The 20,618-nt window shown below is 39.6% G+C and overlaps 2 protein-coding genes across 3 annotated transcripts in view; one reads left to right on the top strand and one right to left on the bottom strand.

The window, feature by feature from the left end:
* Window positions 1–17,615, bottom strand: part of hipk3b (homeodomain interacting protein kinase 3b) — a 43,370-nt gene extending 25,755 nt beyond the window's left edge. Inside the window, exons 1-2 of the mRNA XM_058387731.1 lie at window positions 17,152–17,615; window positions 6,651–7,887 (exon numbers count right to left, since the gene is read on the bottom strand). Coding sequence (XP_058243714.1) covers window positions 6,651–7,885 — 1,235 coding nt within the window. The 5' untranslated portion in view covers window positions 7,886–7,887; window positions 17,152–17,615. The remainder of the gene's footprint in view (window positions 1–6,650; window positions 7,888–17,151) is intronic.
* A 1,014-nt stretch (window positions 17,616–18,629) lies between these two features.
* The window catches only part of iqcg (IQ motif containing G), an 11,918-nt gene continuing 9,929 nt past the window's right edge, over window positions 18,630–20,618 (top strand). The window contains exons 1-2 of one of the 2 annotated variants that reach the window (XM_058387760.1): window positions 18,630–18,806; window positions 19,832–19,917. In XM_058387760.1, the coding sequence (XP_058243743.1) occupies window positions 19,876–19,917 (42 nt within the window). In that variant the 5' untranslated portion in view covers window positions 18,630–18,806; window positions 19,832–19,875. Of the gene's footprint in view, window positions 18,807–18,947; window positions 19,918–20,618 lie in introns of those variants that run through there. The other variant, XM_058387759.1, reaches the window with a different exon arrangement.

Genomic DNA, 20,618 nt, shown 5'->3' with positions numbered 1-20,618 from the left:
GAGAGAGAAAAAAAGAAGAGATCTGAGCAGACACTTCGTTCCAACACCTCTCTGATCCGAGACAAAGCGTCCAACATGACTCCCGTCCCGACTTCAGAGTCCACAAAAGATAAGAATCTTCTTCATGCTTGTAGAGACACCAAAACTCTGACCACCCCCCCACATCATATGTGCTAGTAGATTAGACCTGGTCTCAAACTGATGAATTTGTGCATATGTAAGTAAAAAGTAGTGATAAAGGAAGGATAAAGTATAAAGGAAATGATATCACAGAGCAGCACCTGTACAACAGGAAATGACCTCAGAACCCTGCGTAGCTTTAATCCTGTCCAAATACGGCTTCAGACGGCTAGAACCTCGCTATTACATATTTCTTTGCTCCTCTGTGTCTTAATTTCTGTCTGGATCAGCCATGTTGGTGTTTGTCTCCTTCTTCCTCTGATAATGCTACAAGCTGAATTATCCCCCAGTCACAACACAATAAAACACCTCCTTCTCGACTACTTTGGGATCATTATTTTATTGTATTTTCAAGTTGCTGGAAATTGTGTTCATCTCAAACTGAAATTAAAGCCTCTTCTCGGCTCCGATTGGACGCCTCGTCACATGACCATTTGATACGAACACGGTCTGATCCAATCCGAGCTCCAGCATCGCTTTAATTCATGGTTTAACTATAAATCTTGATGGAATTACATGAACTCTTCATCTCGTGCAGCCTCACTGAAGTCAGCTGTGTGTGAAGTAAACGTAATGCGGTGTGGTTTAATCCGTGTATCTGATGTGTGCAAAGCAGCAAAGAATTTAAAGATTAATTCCCTCAGCTGACTCAGAGGAAATGACTCTTCTTGTAATTTTTTTTCCTCCCGGAACGCAAGAGCAGAACTGAGAGAAAGCGCGATAAATAAAGCGGCTTTGTGATTACGATCTTTAGAAAAGCTTTCAGTAACAAATCAGTGAAGGAACCAAGCTCAGAAACAATCTTTAGGTTTGGTAATAATGTCATTTCGTTTTTTTTTTTTAAATGAGCGGTTGAGTAATTCCTCTTTTCTCCGTATGCTCTGTCGTACATCAGATTAGTGTCCTGTGATAAAGGGCACTTCTGACATCCTGGGCAAGTTGCCTGTGCTCATTTTAGTCTCCGTAGTGTGCCAGCGCTATGCTCAGCATTTTGTTTCTCTACTCTGGCTTTAACTCCTGCTCCATTGCAAGAAGCCTGGAGACTTCTGCAGAACTTCATCCCACCGAGGAACAATGCTGCAATGCTCCACTGGACTGGGAATTCATGAAAAGTTCGATCTGCTCAGTGCTTCAGCTTGAAAAATAAAACAACTGATAGACGAAGCAAAATCTTATCTGTAAGTCTGAGCTATGAGAAGATTGACATCTGCGTGATGAGTGAAGGAATTGATTTAGAACATGCATCGGTGCATCTGGGCTGAAATCTGCAGCAGATAAAACCATTAAACAACACAGCTTCACAAATTTTTTATCAAGAATAAAAAAAATGTACAGAGAATTCTCTTTCATTGGGGTGAATTACAGTGGAGACTGTGAGCTATGCCGTCTCGTCCAAAATCAGTGCCTGACCTCACAAATGACCGCGCTTCTTCTAGAGGAATGGTCAAAAATTCCCATAAACACACTCCTAAACCTTGTGGAAAGCCTTCCCAGAAGAGTTGAAGCTGTTATAGCTGTAAAGGGCGGGACAACTCCATATTACATTCATGTGCATGGAAAGGCAGACGTCCCAAAACTTTTTGCAAAGCTGTAGCTAAATAATTGCTTTAATTGGTGAAATAATCTAAATAAATAAACAAACAAAAAGACAACAACAGCTGCTAGAAGAGCGTCCAAAATACTTCCGGAGAAGTCCGTGCGATAGAGCATGTTCTTCTCCCCTCGGTGGTTTACAGGCTGCTGTGGGAATGGGTCGAGGCTGCACTGCTACAGGAAGTGATCCCGAGACCTGAGCACTGATCAACGGATCTCACCGACTTGTGGGAAAGAATTTAACATCAGGAGAAGAGGTTCGTCTCCCAGGAATAAAAATAAAATAATAATAATAATAATAATAATAATAATAATAATAATGAAACACAAAATATTTTATTTATGTAATTAATTAATTTATTTTATCTCAATTAAGTTACTTTATCTTAAAATTGAAATAAAGCAAAAGGCTTTAATTTTAATGGTTAAGCTGAACTAAATAAATATATTATATAATATATAAAATATTTTGTGCGTCTTATTTTTTAATGATTATTATTACAAAAATATAATACATTACAAATCTAGTGCCTATTTCTACATTTCAGAAATTTGTGTTCAATACAGCAATATAACTTCGATATCATGATCAATTTCTTATTTTTTAAATAATTAAACAAACTGCCTTGAAGCAGCTGATTTATTCTAAACTAAATGTGATGGACAAACTCTCGCTTTACTGAACTGAAACTCCAGTGACTTTTCAGTTTTATTTTTGTTTAGATATAAAAAGCAAAAGTGAATTTCCAAGAACTGTGAGGAAATGAAACATGCAACACAAACGAGGAAGAAGAGGAAGAGGAGGAGGACTGTGGTGCTTCGTTTTGATTCATAACAATAATCCTGGGTTTAACATCCGAGTAAAATAAGAAAAAAAGAGTTTTAAATTTAAATACACTATATTAAATACACTGGCCCCTTAGTTCCAGTGAAGGGAACTCTTAATGCTTCAAGACATTTTGGACAATTTCGTGCTCTGTGGATGTGAAGCACTGTGTTCTCCACAGAACCCTCAACAACCGAATGTCAGAATGTCACTGGTGCCTCTAAATGATTTTGTGTTTGTAAAAACAAGTGTGTCTGAAAGAAACAGAAGGGGTTGAAACCTCTTGAGAGGAACAAGCACTTCCTCTTTTTCCTCCTAAAAGCCAGGGGATGAGAAGAAGAGAGGAAAAAGGAGGAATGAGCATTCTTCTTGGCACAGACTCCTCATCCTGCCTAGGATCACAGAACAAAAGCGTGACATCAGCTGCACAGAAATGTCCCCACCGCGTTCTCTCACACCGAGAGCAAGAAGCTTTCATCCATCCCTTTCTTCTCAACCACAAAACCCTCTCAGCGAGCTCTGAGGACTCTCCCCAGCGCCGCTTCCCACACCGAAATGAAGCGAATTAGACTGCGGATTGGTTAGTGACCCAATAGTATAACAATGCGGAAGGTTTGTTTACTCAGTTGCCAGATAGAGCAGAATTAAGCGGGCTCTCATGAATGAATGATGAGTCCGGGGTTTCAGTCTTCCACACAGTAACCGTGTAGCACGCAAATTACACACGATGGCCAACCCTGAGGAGGAACGACGCAGCATCCTTCTCTCACAGATCAGTGTGTGTACTGTTTATGGGGGATAACCAAGCTGCTTGGGCTTTTTTTATTTATTTATATTTTCATCAAATTTCAGATTACTCAGAATGTGTATGCTTCCTTATTCTAGGAAATAAAGATATGAACAGAAATTATAAAGGCAGTGAACGTTTTCTTTTTTTCTGGTAACCAAAACAGACGAATAGCAGATTTTTTTCTCTCTCAGAGGTTACCGTAAAACCCTGAATATATATCCGAACACACCCAGTACACACCCACACACAAACACAGGTATTTTATTTCACTTTAATGAGCAGAGACGTCATGTCAGAGCATCTTTCACGCGAGAAGTCTGAGTCGATACGAGAGCATCGATGAACAATGACGTGAGATGACCGAAAGGGGGTGGGGCTAGATGAGTCCTTCTATGTTCATACGCCAACTTATGATGTTTAATTTTTAAAAATAAAACTCTTTTGCATCTTTTTCACAGCAGAATAGCTCGATGTGGAGCTTTAACACAAAACACAAAGGATTTCTGATGAAGCTGACGTCAGCCTCTGCGTGTTTATCGTTTAAAAGAGCTTGATTAGGGTCTGCTGGACTTTTCCATTAACGGAAATGAATAGCAGAGTCATAATAAAGAGTCATAAAATGTTGTAGACACACTTTATGTGGAAGATTCGGTGCACGACCCCTTTAACTCAGAGAACTATGAGAAAATTGAATCGAGGAGACCACGCTCTCACCCCGCCTAACACCTTTTGGCGCAGGCTATCTGTATTCTGGCTGCTAAAAGCAACAAAAACAGCTGACTATTTAGGTTTGTGACCTTGACCGAGGGGCTGGAGCGATCTCTCCAGCATGCATTTCATCCTGACTCACTTCACTCCAATTGCCAGAGCACTTCACCATCTATAGAAGTCAAACTGCGTTGGCGAGCCTCCCGTCAGCTAATTTTAGGCCCGGCCCTCGTCTCCCCCCCTTTCCATCTGTATGTTTGGGTATTTACTCTCACTGGAGAAGCAGCAACAGCAGGCGCAGCCCGGCCATCATCAGCGTGTCACATGCCAAGATTTTCGGCTGGAGGTTAAAAGCCACGCTCGAAGCTGGAGGCTTTCCTCACAGGGTTTCAAAGAGTAGCAGCAAGAAGCAATTCATTTGTAAATATCATAACTACAATGAAACTATTACATCAGAAAATCAATAATCAATATTACCACATCCATGATACTGTGATAAACGTATGAACTACTAATCAGTATTACATACATAGTGTATCGCTAAGCTGTCTTCGAACGTTATTTAAGCCATACTGCCGAGCCCTAGCGTCAATGCTAATTAAGCCAAAGTTGCTGTGTTCTTCAGAGAGCTCCCAGTAAGGACATGTGCTGTGGAACGCAGTGCTCCATGTAAACATTCTCACAGGACTGAAGCTCTCATTGAGATTAACTGGGTCAGTCTTGATTATGCAACACGGAATTCAGGTTCATTTTTCTTACCTCGAGAAAGAAAACACAGACCAGACGCCCAAACTCAGCTGTCACGGCTTGTTTTTGAGTCTAAAATCTGACCGGTTTATAATGCATAATTAGGGCCCGAGTGTCTAAACTGGAAATGTGTTATTGTTCTTATTCTCAGTTGTTTTTGCATGCTTAAGAAGCCCACAACATTTGGCACTGGGATCAAAAGCGCTGGCCATTTTGGATTAGGCGAAGGCTTGGACATGGATGTGGGCGTGGGCGTTGCCCTGGGGCTCGCCCGTGACGCAGTTCTTTATATCACACACACCAAATCTGGAACACATCTTGGTCTTTTTCAGACACAATCACAGCCTTCGTCTCCACTCAACAGGAAGTCAGCAGATTTGGATTTTGTACATTGTGACAGGTACTTGACACTTTTACATGCTACGTGTGAACAACTCATGAGACAGAAATACTATTTGGTTAGCATGACATCACGACATTCTAGGCTAAAACCGTGTTGCTATAGTAAGGCTAACAATTAACACATCACAGCGCTGGAACAGGAAGTGGGACATAACTCTACTGTGCATTGTGGCAATAAAATGGACACTGCTGCACCCTTGATGCTTGGACCCACCAATCGCTGCTCGCTATTATAACTTTATTTGTTAATTTACAAGAATACTGCAGTTAACAGGATCCAAATGGACACGCAAGAGGCCAGAGCGGCTATAAAGGGAAACGATAGATATGACAGTTACTATGTAACATTCAGAAGGAAAATGTCAACCTTCAGACCTTTTATCCCCTATATTTAGCTATTCTTAGAGAAACACTTGTGAAAACAAACACACTGAATCTTTGGTTGCTGCTAAATACATGTCTGTCTTCTTCATTTTGTCTTGGGTGTGCAAACTTTTACACTCTACAAATCAAAAGACAGACATTACTGCGCAGAAACAAATAAGTGAAAAAAAAGTTTCTCGAAATGTTTAAACAGATGGGAACTCATTTAAAAGGAATGTCTTTTAAATTCAAAACGACGTCAAGACTTATAAAGTTTGCATATGAGTCTTTCATTAAATTCGTCTCTTTCCTCCCAACAGTTATTGCATTTTTCTTTGGTTAAAAAAAAGCTATTGTGTTGGAGCATGTTTTCAGAAAGGCCGCTTCCTTTCCCATACTAACGGTCTATAACTCCCCTCCTCTTTCTGGCAGTAACACTGTTTTACAGAATTGGTATGTGGTTCCTGAACAGACAGGATGTTTGTCATAGATGAGATTTCCTTGCCAGCAGTTTTATAAGACCTCAAATGTTATTTGACCTGATAAAATGCAGAAAAAATGCAGTAAGGCTTTAAAACAAACCCCCAAACATCATTAGTGTGTTATTACTGTAAAGAATACCCAGGCGTTGGATTTACCTTTTACAATATTGCAGTACTAATATTTAAGTATGGGCATTTCAGGAAAGGGGAGAGAGAAAAACAATAATAGTCTGATTCTGATAATATCGTATCATGACATCGGCCAGTGTTGCACAGAAAAAGTCTTTTTATTGGAGACAGACTCCAGAAAACCCAATGCTTCATAGAAGAATCAGGTCGAAACAAAGTCTACGGGACAGACGATATATTTGTCGTCCCTCTAAGAATGCTTAGCTGGTCAGGACTTTTTTAAGGATTTATCCGCTGATAAATCCTTGTTGTGGTAAGACTATACAAGATCTAGCCAATATCAAACACCAAAATCAATCAAACGTTTAAATAAGTGCAGCCTGTGCACTTAACCTGAACAAAACTCCATGCATTAACCTTCCGTACATACCTGTAGTACCGCGACTGGAGGTACGTGGAGCAAACGGCTTTGGAGACATGGCTGGCGGAACCGAAGTCTATGACTTTCACCCGGTACGGCTGTCGAACAGGATCCACAAGCATAATGTTCTCAGGCTTCAGATCAGCATGGATCAGACCCATGGCCTTCAATTTCTTGAGTGCGGTAGCCACTTGCTGAAGAATGGGCCGTATCACCTTTAGAGGCAGCGGGCTGAATTTGTTCTGCTTGAGGAAATCATATAGGTTCTGCTCAAGCATCTCGAACACCAGGCAGGTATGATTGCGGTGCTGGAAGCACTCGAAAGCCCGCACCAGGTTATGCTCATCTGCGTTCTCTCCGCTCAGACGGGCCAAGATGCCGACCTCGATCTGGCCCTGCCGTGCGTAGGATGGGTGATTTTTCAGGATCTTTATCGCCACCACCTCACCGGTGCCTCGTTTCCAGCATTTGACCACCTGACCAAAGGTACCACGGCCAAGGAAGTCCAGCACCTCATAGGTGTTCTTCATTGAACAAAGCACCTCATGTTGCACCAGCTGGTAGTCGCCGTCTCCGCTGCCAGTTCCACCGCCTTGTTTCACTGGCCCCGCTGCTACGGCTGCCGGGACTGCAACTGGTGGGTTCCCCACGTTCGTTTGCAACATTGCAGGCAACATTGACAGGTCCTCCACTATCTGCATGGCGTTTCCCTGGTTCTCCAACTCCTCGCTCTTACGTTTCAAACCGCATCGCTGGGAACCATCTGCCAAGTTGGAACTACAGTCGTCTTCTTCCTTGTCCTCGTCGTTCCCTCCACCGGCAACTCCTTCTCCCCCACTACTCCTGTTGTCCTCACCCCTGACCCCTCCAGATGCCCCTGTAGCTCCACTGCTGCTCCTGCCTTTTTCCAGATGTTTCAGCTCTTTGCCCTGTAAAGGGACACCTCTTTCTTGGTGATGTGCTGCTGCACTGGTTGGTTGTCGTTGTACACCTTGTACAGCGACAGTCTGCACTGGAAAGTCCCCACGGTTTCTGCCCCCTGCAAAGTCCCGTGTCTTGTACGTCGGTGCAAATTTCGTTGGCTGTCCGATGCCAAGGGTTCTACCATTCAAAAAAGTCAGTGGGAAGGCCCTCTCATGGTAAACACAGTTGTTGGGTTCGACTTTAAGTTTCTTCACACTGCAAAAGGCACTTGTCTGAGTTTGATAAACATGTGGTGGGTAGACCAAGACTTGTGAGGCCATACCTGCAAAAACAGAAAAGAGTGAGTGAGCAATATGGGCCACTACAACATTAAATAAATGACTAATGGACTTTGTAAAACAATTCACTTGTGAAGAATTTGCTACATCAGAAATAAGTCATGGATGGAACACTAGTCTACCACGGGGCACCAAGCATTCACACACATGGTACCCCTGACCTCAGGGTCAAGCCAGGGACCCCAGGGAGGTCAGGCTGTAACACTAACCCCTGTGCCATCATTCCACCAAGGTTTTCCTATCCAATCAAATTATTTTAATGATTTCTTTCTTACTTTGTACGTCTCAGGGGTAGGACCTTGTTTTTCCTTTTCATTTGCCAGAATTTAATCCACAGATCCCACTGAACTTTCAGGTAGCTTTCAAGCAGCTGACCAAAACACTTCTTCAGGAACCCTCATGTACTCTTGGCTAGGCTTACCACATTAATTAAAAACCAGAGTGATGACTGAATGCATAGCATCATGGAGGGAAACCATATGTGACAGAAGTTCACTAAAAAGAAAAGCAGAAGTTGTATGGAGTAGGCAACTTTTATTTTTGAGAGGATCTTAAAATTCCCATCAAAGGTTCCTTTAATGAAGAGGAAATACAAGAGAAAAGAACTGACAGTTAAAAAAATTAACAAAACATTTGAGAATGTGAATCTGCGAGGACTCTGAGCAGGATTTTGCTAGCTTGCTTATTTTTATACATTATTTTACTTCTTGAAAGTCCTGAGTTTGAGGCTGACCAACACCTCAGCAGAGCAGTGGCTTGCTGTAATCATCTTTGACACACTCTACTGTGCATTGTGTAGGTTCTTCTTTAGCCTTGAAAACCTCCCACAGCTTCAGAAACCTTTGTCAAACTTTCAAAAGATTCTAAGGCTATAAGGAACCCATTTCTAGCACATTCTTCACTGCTGTCCACAAACGACATCTAACGGTGGTTTTTCTTATCTACACGACAACGTCGCCAGAACAACGATCAGATTTGCATCTCATTAGTGGTTGGTTTTGGGTAGGTCATAACCGGAATTGCCTCCTCCCTCAGTCAGGCCACTCCGTACACCTGGAGAGCAGAATGGCTTCACATTATATTGTTAGAATATCCAGTTACTTAGGGATTGAATAAGAAGGTAAACATTTAGGGAACAGTGCTGGCAGTGATAATCGTAACACTCCATGTTTTAATCACCCAAAGAGATCATCTTAGAGGTCTTTACTTGTAAGCCCAGGTGATCACTGGTGTGTGTGCACGTCAACCAAACATATTAAGCCTCACCTCTTAACAGTCAGTCACCATGTGCTGAACAAGAAGCTTGTGTTTACTTCCAACAGTGAGCATCATTGTATTAATGTTCCTGAGAGCATCAGCTTACAAACTATCTAGGAAAGTAAACAAAGTTATGGCATCAGTCAGGTTAAACGAATGGAATAGTTTAACATGGCGACACTTTCTGGAAGAACGTGTATGGAAGTCGTCTCCAGTGTCAACATTTTGAAAAGTCAGAGGTGAAGATGTAACTCTAAATGAGTAAGTAGCGTAACTTCAAGAGAAAAAATAGAGAAGCTGTTGAGGAAACGACTGCTTGTAGCTGCTAAAACATAAGTGGGAACAGGAACTAACTTGTTTCATGGACTTTTCACAAAATACACTATAGTGACAAAAGTTTTGGGACACCCCTCAAAATCATTGATTTCCAGTGAATTAAAGCTTCAGCATACTACGAAACTGGACAATGTCATGCTCCCAACTTCGTGGGAACAGTTTGGGGATGACCCCTTCCTGTTCCAACATGACTGCACACCAGTGACCAAAGCAAGGTCCATAAAGACATGGATGAGTGAGTTTGGTGTGGAGGAACTTGACTGGCCTGCACAGTATCCTGACCTCAACCCCATAGAACACCTTTGGGATGAATTAGAGTGGAGACTGTGAGCCAGACCTTCTCGTCCAACATCAGTGCCTGACCTCACAAATGTGCTTCTAGAGAGGAATGGTCAAAAATTCCCATAAACACACTCCTAAACCTTGTGGAAAGCCTTCCCAGGAGAGTTGAAGCTGTTATAGCTGCAAAGGCCGGGACAACTTCATATTACATTCATGCGCATGTAAAGGCAGACGTCCATGAAGTGAGACATTAATTTAAAAACGGTTAGCATTGGCAAACAGCTGTGGTGTAAGAGGAATAAAACTCTTTGGAACGTGAAATTACTGGTAAATAATCAACGTCAAAGTGGTATCAGCTTGTCTGCTTCTCCGTTGTTCATTATTTTCCTGTAACAGCATGGTTACAGGCCTTTTATTCATTACATATCACACCTTTCCACATCCCAAAGCTTAGAAACAGCCCTAAAGATGCCCACTGGGCTTTTCCCAAAGGGAAACATTAAGACCCAAGTTCTGGTGAACTCGTAGTGGACTTTCTCTTCATCCCAAGAACCGTTCTATTCTCCAGCGACACATTCTCTCGAGCTTTATTATGAATCCAGCTCGCATTGTTTGGAAATATCCATCCTTTTCCAGCACAAAGACCTACTCGGCTTATTCCAAACTTTGAATTCCTGCAGATGAAAAGCTTGTACACACCCACATCGAACAAAACCAAGGTGTGGCCTTATTTTTTTGTGGTTTTCCTATACTGAGTGATCAAAAGGCACAGATCCTTTCGAACAGTTGTTAAATCTACGTGTATGAGGTGTATCTAGGCAAATCTTTTGTTTGGTAGAAAATAATAAAGACGGACTTGTATATCATGTTTTAAACATGTTTTAAAGTTTAAAGTTATGGAGTGATTCCTGAGCAGATAAATATAGTGACGACGAATGTTCGGAGAAATAAAAAGAATACAGCTCTAAACCCTCAGTACTGCACGGTGTAGATTTTGATCTGTTTTTCACCAAGAAGACTCGCTGCTTGTGGGGTCCGAGCTCATCTCTGCGGGTCGTCCTCGCATCCCTCTCAGATGGTCTTTATCAGATCCATCACGCTCAGAAGCAGCACGGTGATGCCATATTCCTGGCGCTTACACCATCTTGAGGGGTTTAAAATTTTCATCAAGTCTTCATCCAGCCTCATATCAGTGTCAGTAAAAGTCACCAAGCCTTATATATTTAGATATTTTCCTTCTCAGACAGACGATTGTTCAGGATTTCTCACTCATGTCATCTCGGGTAACTTTGGACTGGAGAAGCTGCAGCATTTCCTGTTTTGTCTCAACCCAGTGGCAGCTGTTGAGCTTCAATTAGAGAAATAGAACTTTTTTTTTTTACTCTGGAAGGGAGCGTGAGATTTCCACTTGCATCCTTTGTCCTCGTGAACGTGGGTTTGTTTACGATAAAAAGAATAATACTGAACATCTCGCTTGATTTAGAGCTGAGTGACAGGACAAGATGGTACTGATATTGTCATCACCTATCTCAACACAACAGTACAGAACTGCTGGTCATTTTTGTTAGCTAACAATTACAGCAAAATTACGATTTATAACGGTTCAATGCTTACAGACATCCAGATAACAGATTAACAGTGAAAGATTTCTTAACAGATTTTTTGGAAGCTTTTCACTGACCTTATCCCAAACATTTTGTTTTCCTGGTCGACTTTTCCTTAAAGTAAATAAAATAAAAAATTGATCTCTAGCTAGTCTCTGGTGTGATGAGCCGCCTTAAGTTAAATAATTTACATAAATGTAAATAACCTGATGGGATAAACGACAACAGAGGATCTGCTACAGAAGTCAAACTGGTTTATGGTTAGAAACTGAACTGGTTTCGTGGTGTGTCTGTGGGGACTGCTGGAGAAATTCTTCCCAACTCTTCCAGTGAGAAGTACATGATCACATCCAGCAGCTGGATGATGGTTTGCATGAAACAACAACAGGGTTTTTTTTCCTAATTTACATATTAGTTTTTTATACTTATGCTGCAAAATTCTATCCTTTCTTTTCAAACTCCACGTCTTTGCTCTTCAGCTCCTGCTTCATTGTCTTTTATGAACACGGAGAGCGATCTAACTTTTCCTCCACCATCCAGTCACCTGTACTGTCACTATAAGGTTACAGATTCAATTTTATTTGAGCTCAAACTTGTAAATAAAGTAAAACTTATTTATGGTTTAGGGTGTGTTTAGGGTTCTTTTCATTTTAACATCACTTTTTAATGAGGTTAAAGTCCAGAAATCCATCACAGATTATTCAAATTTTCTTCGGAGGAATTTCCGGGCAGACTTGATTTATTTATTTAATTTTTTTTATGCTATAAATAAATCATATCATTTTAGCAATAAAAAATGTATTATATTCACACAAATATTTCTTAATTTTATTTATTTTAAAATTAATTTTTCATATTTTTATACGTGACTTATTTGAAAATATATTAATTTATAATAATATAAAAATTTACTTTATTTATTTATTTTTAATTGTACCATTTTAAACATTTTCGGTCAGTCTGTAAAGATTTCAATTAATTTTAGAAAAATAAATGTAATTAAAAGATCAGAGTTTTGTGTAAAAGGAAATAAAGAGTGTGTTGTGGTTAAACAAATATATAATAAAAGTAATTTGTTAAAGTCAACAGGAAGAGTAAATGATCACAATCAACGTCAGATAAAAACAAATAATAAACATAAAGTTTATTTTTCAAGATATTTCTTCCTCAGTTTAGTTGTTTTAATTTTTTTTTAATAGTTATTTTTGATTTCTTATTTTAAAAATGTAAAAATAATTAAAATACAGAAAGATGTTTAGTTTATATTTAATAGTCATTAATTATTCAAATATGGAATACATTTAGCTAAATTCCCCAGAGTACCAGCTTTTCTTACTTCTTACTAAATGTGAAAGTTTCCCTATCGGGTAAACTGCATTAATTTGGAAACAAACAGTGAGGAAATAAACAGCGGCTGTTCCGACAGTGAATGTTTTCATGAAGAAATTTACAGAGTGAGCGAGTGAGCAGGGCAGCGATGTTAAAGATGGTGGAAAAAAACTAATATCTCTAGGATAAAAGCTCAGGAGCTGAAGCCGAGCAGAGAAATAGAGTCCAGGAGTCTCGTCTCCTGATCCATGCAGTAAGCGTGTTGTGTAGTTAAAAAACACCCAGGATTACACAACACCTGCACTCATCTCATCTGGCTTTCTAACTTTTGTTTGGGGAAAATTCCTGAATTCCACTTGTGCACAAAAACAAAGCGAGCAGTTCATGTTAACAGAGCTTGGAGTAATTATTTCAGCAGCGTTTAATCAGGAGAGCGATTTTCATCCTAATCAGGCTGCACAAACACTCAAACAGAGCGATACACTTCCTGTTTATCTGCCGGGACCAATCAGCACGCCCGGGGCCGCACCACATGACCTCGCAAATGCACCTGAAGATCGGGGAGTCTACAGAAAAACAGGAGAAACAACACGGCAGTGTGTGTGTGTGTGTGTGAGAACTTTGAAAATGTAGTGAGGAAAAAACCAACGAGTCTCCAATGAATTTCACACATCCAGATGACTAAATAAAACCATGACTAAATGTAGAAATGATGGCGCGTGAGTCATGGCAGCGTGTGTTGTCTCACGTGCATCAGCATCAACGTACACTAAGCCAAAAGTTTTGGGACGTCTGCCTTTACATGCACATGAATGTAATATGGAGTTGTCCCGCCCTTTACAGCTATAACAGCTTCAACTCTTCTGGGAAGGCTTTCCACAAGGTTTAGGAGTGTGTTTATGGGAATTTTTGACCGTTCCTCTAGAAGCACATTTGTGAGGTCAGGCACTGATGTTGGATGAGAAGGTCTGTCTCACAGTCTCCACTCTAATTCATCCCAAAGGTGTTCTATGGGGTTGAGGTCAGGACTCTGTGCAGGACAGTCAAGTTCCTCCACACCAAACTCACTCATCCATGTCTTTATGGACCTTGCTTTGGTCACTGGTGTGCAGTCATGTTGGAACAGGAAGGGGTCATCCCCAAACTGTTCCCACAAAGAGCATGAAATTGTCCAAAATGTCTTGGTATGAAGCTGAAGCATTAAGAGTTCCTTTCACTACAACTAAGGGGCCGAGCCCAACCCCTGGATTCAATGATTTGGAGGGGTGTCCCAATACTTTTGGCAGTATAGTGTATATCTTGTAATCTCTGCAAGCAAGAAGAAAAAAAAAAAACGCAGTATTTCTCCGGTTGTTTTTACTGCTGGTAAAGTAGGTCAGGTCGTGTGTTTGTTCTTCAGCTAAACACACTTAACTCATTAAACTTCACATCTCGGTCACGCAGCGCCATTAACGTGTAGTAAACACCATCATGTGCGGTTTTATTAATGCCTCGTGAACATGATGCACTTCTCTGCCGTCAGACAGACCGCTCTGTTTCCTCGGCATCACATCGTCCTGATTCTGCCCGATTCACTTCAGATTCATGTGACAGACCGCAGCAGAGACACGTGAAGTTCCTCTCTCTGAGAAATACCTGAACCTCTGCAGAACAGAGGGGAAAAGCTCTGAAGCTCCAAAGGATTAAAAAGTAAAAACTAGCGACGGGGACGAAGCTACGACACGGAATTCGCTCACAACACGGTTCTACTGAAATAACACCGGGGATGAGTTTCATTTCTGTGAAATACTCAAGGACATGAAAAATCCAGACACAAAGCCACACAAAGTGGTTAGTCTGTGCAAAAATAAATAAATAAATAATTTAACATATATTAAATTAATATATATTATAAAAAAATTTTTTTTTAATTTTTTAATTAAATTTGATTTCTATTCTGTTTTCTATTCTGTTTTAAAGTATAAATAAATAAATCCCTACATGACTGCAAAGTCTACCGAGATTTTTAAATATATATATATATATATATATATAGATATAGATATATATATATATATATATATATATAGATATAGATATATATATATATATATATATATATATTTATATTTATATATCGTAGAAGAGCCTTGGAGAAAATTAAGGTGTGTGTGTGTGTGTGTATTTAAGTTATTCCATTTCTCATGAAAAGATAAATGTTTGTAAAGAATTTACACAAAAGCATTTAAAGACAAAAACAGAATATTTCTGATGTCAAACACACAACACAACATCTTAACTGCCAGATTGAGCCAAAACAGGAAGTGACAGTAACGACACCCTAATAAGTCTACTCATTAATAAAACAGTATTTTTGATAGAAAACAATGACACACACACACAGGGCAGTTTATTAGGAACAGCTCCTCATTCACGTCATGTCAGTGTCCAGCACAGCGATTTGGACCATGGCATGAATGCTGCTCTGAGTATTTCATCTAACTTCTGCTAATTATTACTTAATTAACGAGAAAGTTAACGAGGCGAGCGAGTAACACACAACATGTGCACTTGGTTCTGTGTACAAAAAAAGTAAACTATCGCGTGACTCACAGGCTGCACTTCCTGTTACTGAATGAACTCATTCTTTACAGAAACGTGTGTGTGTGTGTTTACAAGAGACAAACACAACCTTCCTGTCAGCAAGAAGTCAACAAGTTCATCCTTTTTAATTTAACTGTCCGCCGGGTTGCCAGATCAACATGCAACTTAATCCTCTTTACAGAACACTCTCAATACCATTTTAATGAATTAATTTATATTTCATTTATTTTATATTCACTTGGTTCCTAAACAATTACATCAACAAGGCTTTAAAATATAATTAACCGTCTAATACGCACAGTTAAATGAATGGAAGTTTCTTAAGTGTTATCAAACCAACACGAATTATTCTGAAGAACAAAAATACATTTAAAATATTTTATTTTAATTTTTATTATTTATATTCAGATATAATCTAGTGTGAGGAATTTTATTGATTAAGCAGTCAGACTTCCGTCATTTTTTTCCCCATATTTATATTTAATTTAATTGGGTTTTAGTGAACTATTCACCTTTTAATACCTCTGCATGATTTAATGATTTATTTAAATAAATTATTTAAATTGTTTTTTTTTTTTTTACTGTTTTAAAAAATTGTCACTTTTTGTCACAGCATTTTAAAGTGAACCGCTGTGTGCATCAAAGGTGCTATAGAAATAATTATTAATAAATAATTATTATTAATAATAAATTAAATAATAATAATAACTTTATATATAAAAAACGTTCTCTATTTATGCTTCAAAATCTCAATTAATTAATTGCACAAATTTGTATTTTTATTTTATTAATAAATTGGGTTTTTTTTCCAACAATTTAAAACACACCGATCTGGCAATCCTGGTGGTTTATTTCACATTGATTTGACTGTATTACTTGCATAGGCGCTTTTACGCTCAATAAAACACGCGCTCCCTCCGTAGGCGCCCTACATAGAGTATATAATAATGGCTCCTCCGCCCTATATGGTGCCCTTTATATCCGATATTACGCTATTAGGGATGTAACCAGTGTTAGTTATAAATAGCGCTATATTCTGTTGAAGGCGACACTCGATGCGATTTTTCTCTTCTTTAATTTCATCAGAGCAGCTAATAAGCACGTTATTTAATATATAAAACACGTAATACACGTCTTCTTAGAGGTTATAACAAGTTCACCATATAAAAACAGCCTAAATCAAACGGCTCGTATTAAAGCTATGATTATTAACTGTTGTTATTGATTCATCAGATGCATTATTCCTCTATATAAAGTACTCCATTTTAGTAATAACCCGAGATTTTAGCTTAGTAAAAAGTCTGGATGATTTTATAACTAATTTTAATGTTTTTTTGTTGCGAACTTTTAGCTAGGTGCGAAGTTAGAAGCTAAGCTAGCTATCGATTTTTAGCGAACTTAGCTCTCCATAACTAATCGTTCTAATTGATCGATTGACTGGTAAACTTCTGAGATGGTTATATGTTTATAGAACTTTCGAAATTTATATTTAAATTGATTAGCAGGCAAGAATAAAACATGTAATTATCCTTAGCTAGCTAGCAATAAACACCGCGCTATTTGATGTCGACTGTTCGTTCTTTTCCAATCCGTTTCCCGACAAACCCCGCCTCCTTCACAATGATTGGTTAATCCTTCATAACACAAGAAGACCTGTCAATCAAAAAGTGTACACAACCAATCCTTGAGCAGGATGTGAGAGTTTACTAGCTAATAATAGTACAGTGGGCGGGGTTTGTTATAATACAGGTATGGAATGAAAATAAACTCGCCAACAACATGCTAGGCAGCTAGATCATCATATCATGTTTGGCTTTGAACACACAGACGCACGAAACCCAAAGACAAACCTCTTACCTTCACGTAGAGTAACAGTTGGTTAGCTCCAATGTTTCTCCGGACATTTTATACACTCATATAATAACTCATAGCGTGTCCATCTGTGTGCACTGCTGCCATCTTGTCCTGCACAACTGGAGATGAGAGCTCGCGCCTGCTAATAACAACAGCACCGCTCATGTCTCGCGCATGTCAAACACGTAAAGCTCACACATATCAACGCTCAGAGAAACCGCACACAGTCCCGGGGCATGGTGAGGCGGTGCCGCGTGTCGGTGTGCTCGGCAGGGCGGCGGAGCCCCCGTCTCTAACCGGGAAACGAGCTACGCTTCATCTCTGTGCTTCTTCCCTCTGCGCTGATCTCACCGACTCTCAGCTGCGCGAGACAAATGTTTTGGAGTTTATGTCACAGAGCTCAGACCTGAGCAACCGAACGCAGAGCGCTCGGACACAGAAGCTCGAACACGGAGTAATCGAACAAACACACAGCGCGATCAATCACCAGTTCAGGCACAGAGCAGAATAATCAAACACAGAATAATCGAACACAGAGTAATGAGGAGGAGGAGATGCAGGGGGAGGAGGTGCAGCAGGAGGAAGAGGAGGAGGAAAAGGGGGAGGAAGAGGAGAAGCAGTAAGAGGAGAAGGAAGAGGAGGATAAGGAAGAGGAAGGAGAGGAGCAGGAGTAGGGAGAAGAGGAGGAGAAGGAAGAGGAGGAGGGATTGAGGATGTAAACATTATATTTTAATATCAGCTAACAACAATATACAAATATAGATTCCTATTAATATTAAGTTTATTTATTTATTCCCTGAAGAGTGTCTTTTTTAATATAGAATTGTTTTAAAATATTATCTGTTACTAATATTAATATCAAACTCTCAGTGGATATAAAAACCATATGAAGAAATTTTACTCCAATATTTCCATTTTTAAGCATCTTTCAGATTGTTGTGCTTTCCAAGTCTCAGATAAACACGGAGTAAAAAGAGCTATAAAGGAGAGAGGATCAGATCTGACTTCATTTATGTCTTGTCCATTACAGCAGGTCCAGCTGTTCCCATCAGTCATGAGTGAGGGAGTCACCCTGAGTCAGGTTTCACTCCAATTCTGCTTCCATCTTGTGCTCTGAGATCGATTTGTACAGTCTGGATGCTCAGGGACGCCACTTGCTGCCATCTGCTGGTGGATAACGGAATTTCAGTTGAAGAGTTGTATTAGAAATTAGTTTTCTTTCCCTGAGAGTTTTATATCGTGAACCCGTGTGTTCCCGAATTTATCGTGAAAAACGTAAATAAAATGGAAGAAGAGGAAGGGGAAGAACAGGAAGAAGAAGATGGAGAAGTAAAAGAAAATGAAGAAAAAGAGGAAAAGAAGAAGAAGAAGAAGAGTAGGAAAAGAGGAGGAAGAAGAAGAAGTAGTAGAAGAAGAAGAAAAAGAAGTAGAACAAGAAGAGGAGGAGGAGGACGAAGAAGAAGAAGAAGAAGAAGAAGAAGAGGAGGAGGAGGAGGACGAAGAAGAAGAAGAGGAGGAGGAGGAAAAGAGGAAGAAGAAGATGAGGAAAAGAGGAAGAAGAGGAGGAGGAGGAGGAGGAGGAGGACGAAGAAGAAGAAGAAGATGAGGAGGAGGAAAAGATGAAAAAGAAGAAGAGGAAGAAAAAGAAGATGAAGGAGGTTTTGTGCAGCATTATTTTTCAGTTGTTTATTTCAGTCTCAAAGTAGAACATTTCTTAGAAATTAATTTAAAAATAATACTAATAAAAATGAATGAATTAATTAATCACTCAATCAATTAATTAACACATTAAATATAACATAAATAAACAATAAAATAACTTCATTGAATTTCTCTCGGATTAAATGGCGCGTGTCTAAACATCATTAAACTTTGCTCTATTTAATATTAATTTCCTTTATAAAACTTCATCAGTCATTTCTATAAGGAATGTGTCAGAGGTGGAGTTACTGTGTCTGTGTTCAGGAATAATAATATAATAAATAATATTAATATTTCTAATGAATTATTTAAAAATAAAATAACAATCAAGTCAGCCCCCGTTGTTATCGTTTAACACCTCCGCGTTCTCGCGCTACGTAACAGCGTGCGTACGTAAAAACGTGCTACCATGGAAACTGAGAGACGCGTTGTGCTTTCCGGAAGTAGCTCGCTGAGGCTTTCTGCGTGTTGTGTGTAAAAAAGAAAAAGTAAAACGCGGTTGATTGTTTAGTTTGAGGAGTGAGTAGAAGAGTGAGGAGTGTGTAGAAGAGTGAGGAGTGTGTAGAAGAGTGAGGAGTGTGTAGAAGAGTGAGGAGTGTGTAGAAGAGTGAGGAGTGTGTAGAAGAGTGAGGAGTGTGTAGAAGAGTGAGGAGTGAGTAGAAGAGTGAGGAGTGTGTAGAAGAGTGAGGAGTGTGTAGAAGAGTGAGGAGTGAGTGGAAGAGTGAGGAGTGAGTAGAAGAGTGAGGAGTGAGTGGAAGAGTGAGGAGTGAGTGGAAGAGTGAGGAGTGAGTAGAAGAGTGAGTAGAAGAGTGAGGAGTGTGTAGAAGAGTGAGGAGTGAGTGGAAGAGTGAGGAGTGTGTAGAAGAGTGAGGAGTGAGTGGAAGAGTGAGGAGTGAGTGGAAGAGTGAGGAGTGAGTAGAAGAGTGAGGAGTGATGATGAGTGTCACGCTGAGTGCGGTGTCTGTGCTGCGGGTGTGTGCAGTGCTGCGGGACTGCTCCGATCAGCTCGCCGTGCTCGGGAACATCATGTCCGGGACTCTCGGAGACACGACCGCCGCCGGCGCTACGGTGAGAACATTCACAATAAACAACACCAATATTCTCCATAACCTTCACTAAAATACTCATTTATTATATTAGAGTTCATACCAGAGTGAAGCAGAATTAAATTAAATTAAAATAAGTAAGATACTGTGATATAATGACGTCATGATACACTTCACTGTCATATCGTGGATATTTTAGTATCTTATTTCATTTAAACGAGCTGAAGAAGCTCAGCGGATTTTAGATGTGCTTTTGTTGTTTTTTATGTAATGTTTAAAGTTTTGACACAGATAAAGAGCCTGGAAGATTGTTTTACCTTTACAGTGTTAAAATATTTAACTTCATATTTATTTATTTAAGTCATTATTCTTTTATCTATCTATGTATCTATCTATCTATCTATCTATCTATCTATCTATCTATCTATCTATCTATCTGTCTGTCTGTCTGTCTGTCTGTCTGTCTATCTATCTATCTATCTATCTATCTATCTATCTATCTGTCTATCTGTCTGTCTGTCTGTCTGTCTATCTGTCTCTCTGTGAATCTATCTATCTATCTATCTATCTATCTATCTATCTATCTATCTATCTATCTATCTGTCTGTCTGTCTGTCTGTCTGTGAATCTGTCTGTCTGTCTATCTATCTATCTATCTATCTATCTATCTATCTATCTATCTATCTATCTATCTATCTGTCTGTCTGTCTATCTGTCTCTCTG

This window comes from Hemibagrus wyckioides, linkage group LG04 (genome assembly GCF_019097595.1).
Source record: "Hemibagrus wyckioides isolate EC202008001 linkage group LG04, SWU_Hwy_1.0, whole genome shotgun sequence".
Classification (NCBI taxonomy): Eukaryota; Metazoa; Chordata; class Actinopteri; order Siluriformes; family Bagridae; genus Hemibagrus; species Hemibagrus wyckioides.
Note: the sequence above shows the minus strand (reverse complement) of the source record. Positions and strands in the feature narration are given on the sequence as shown.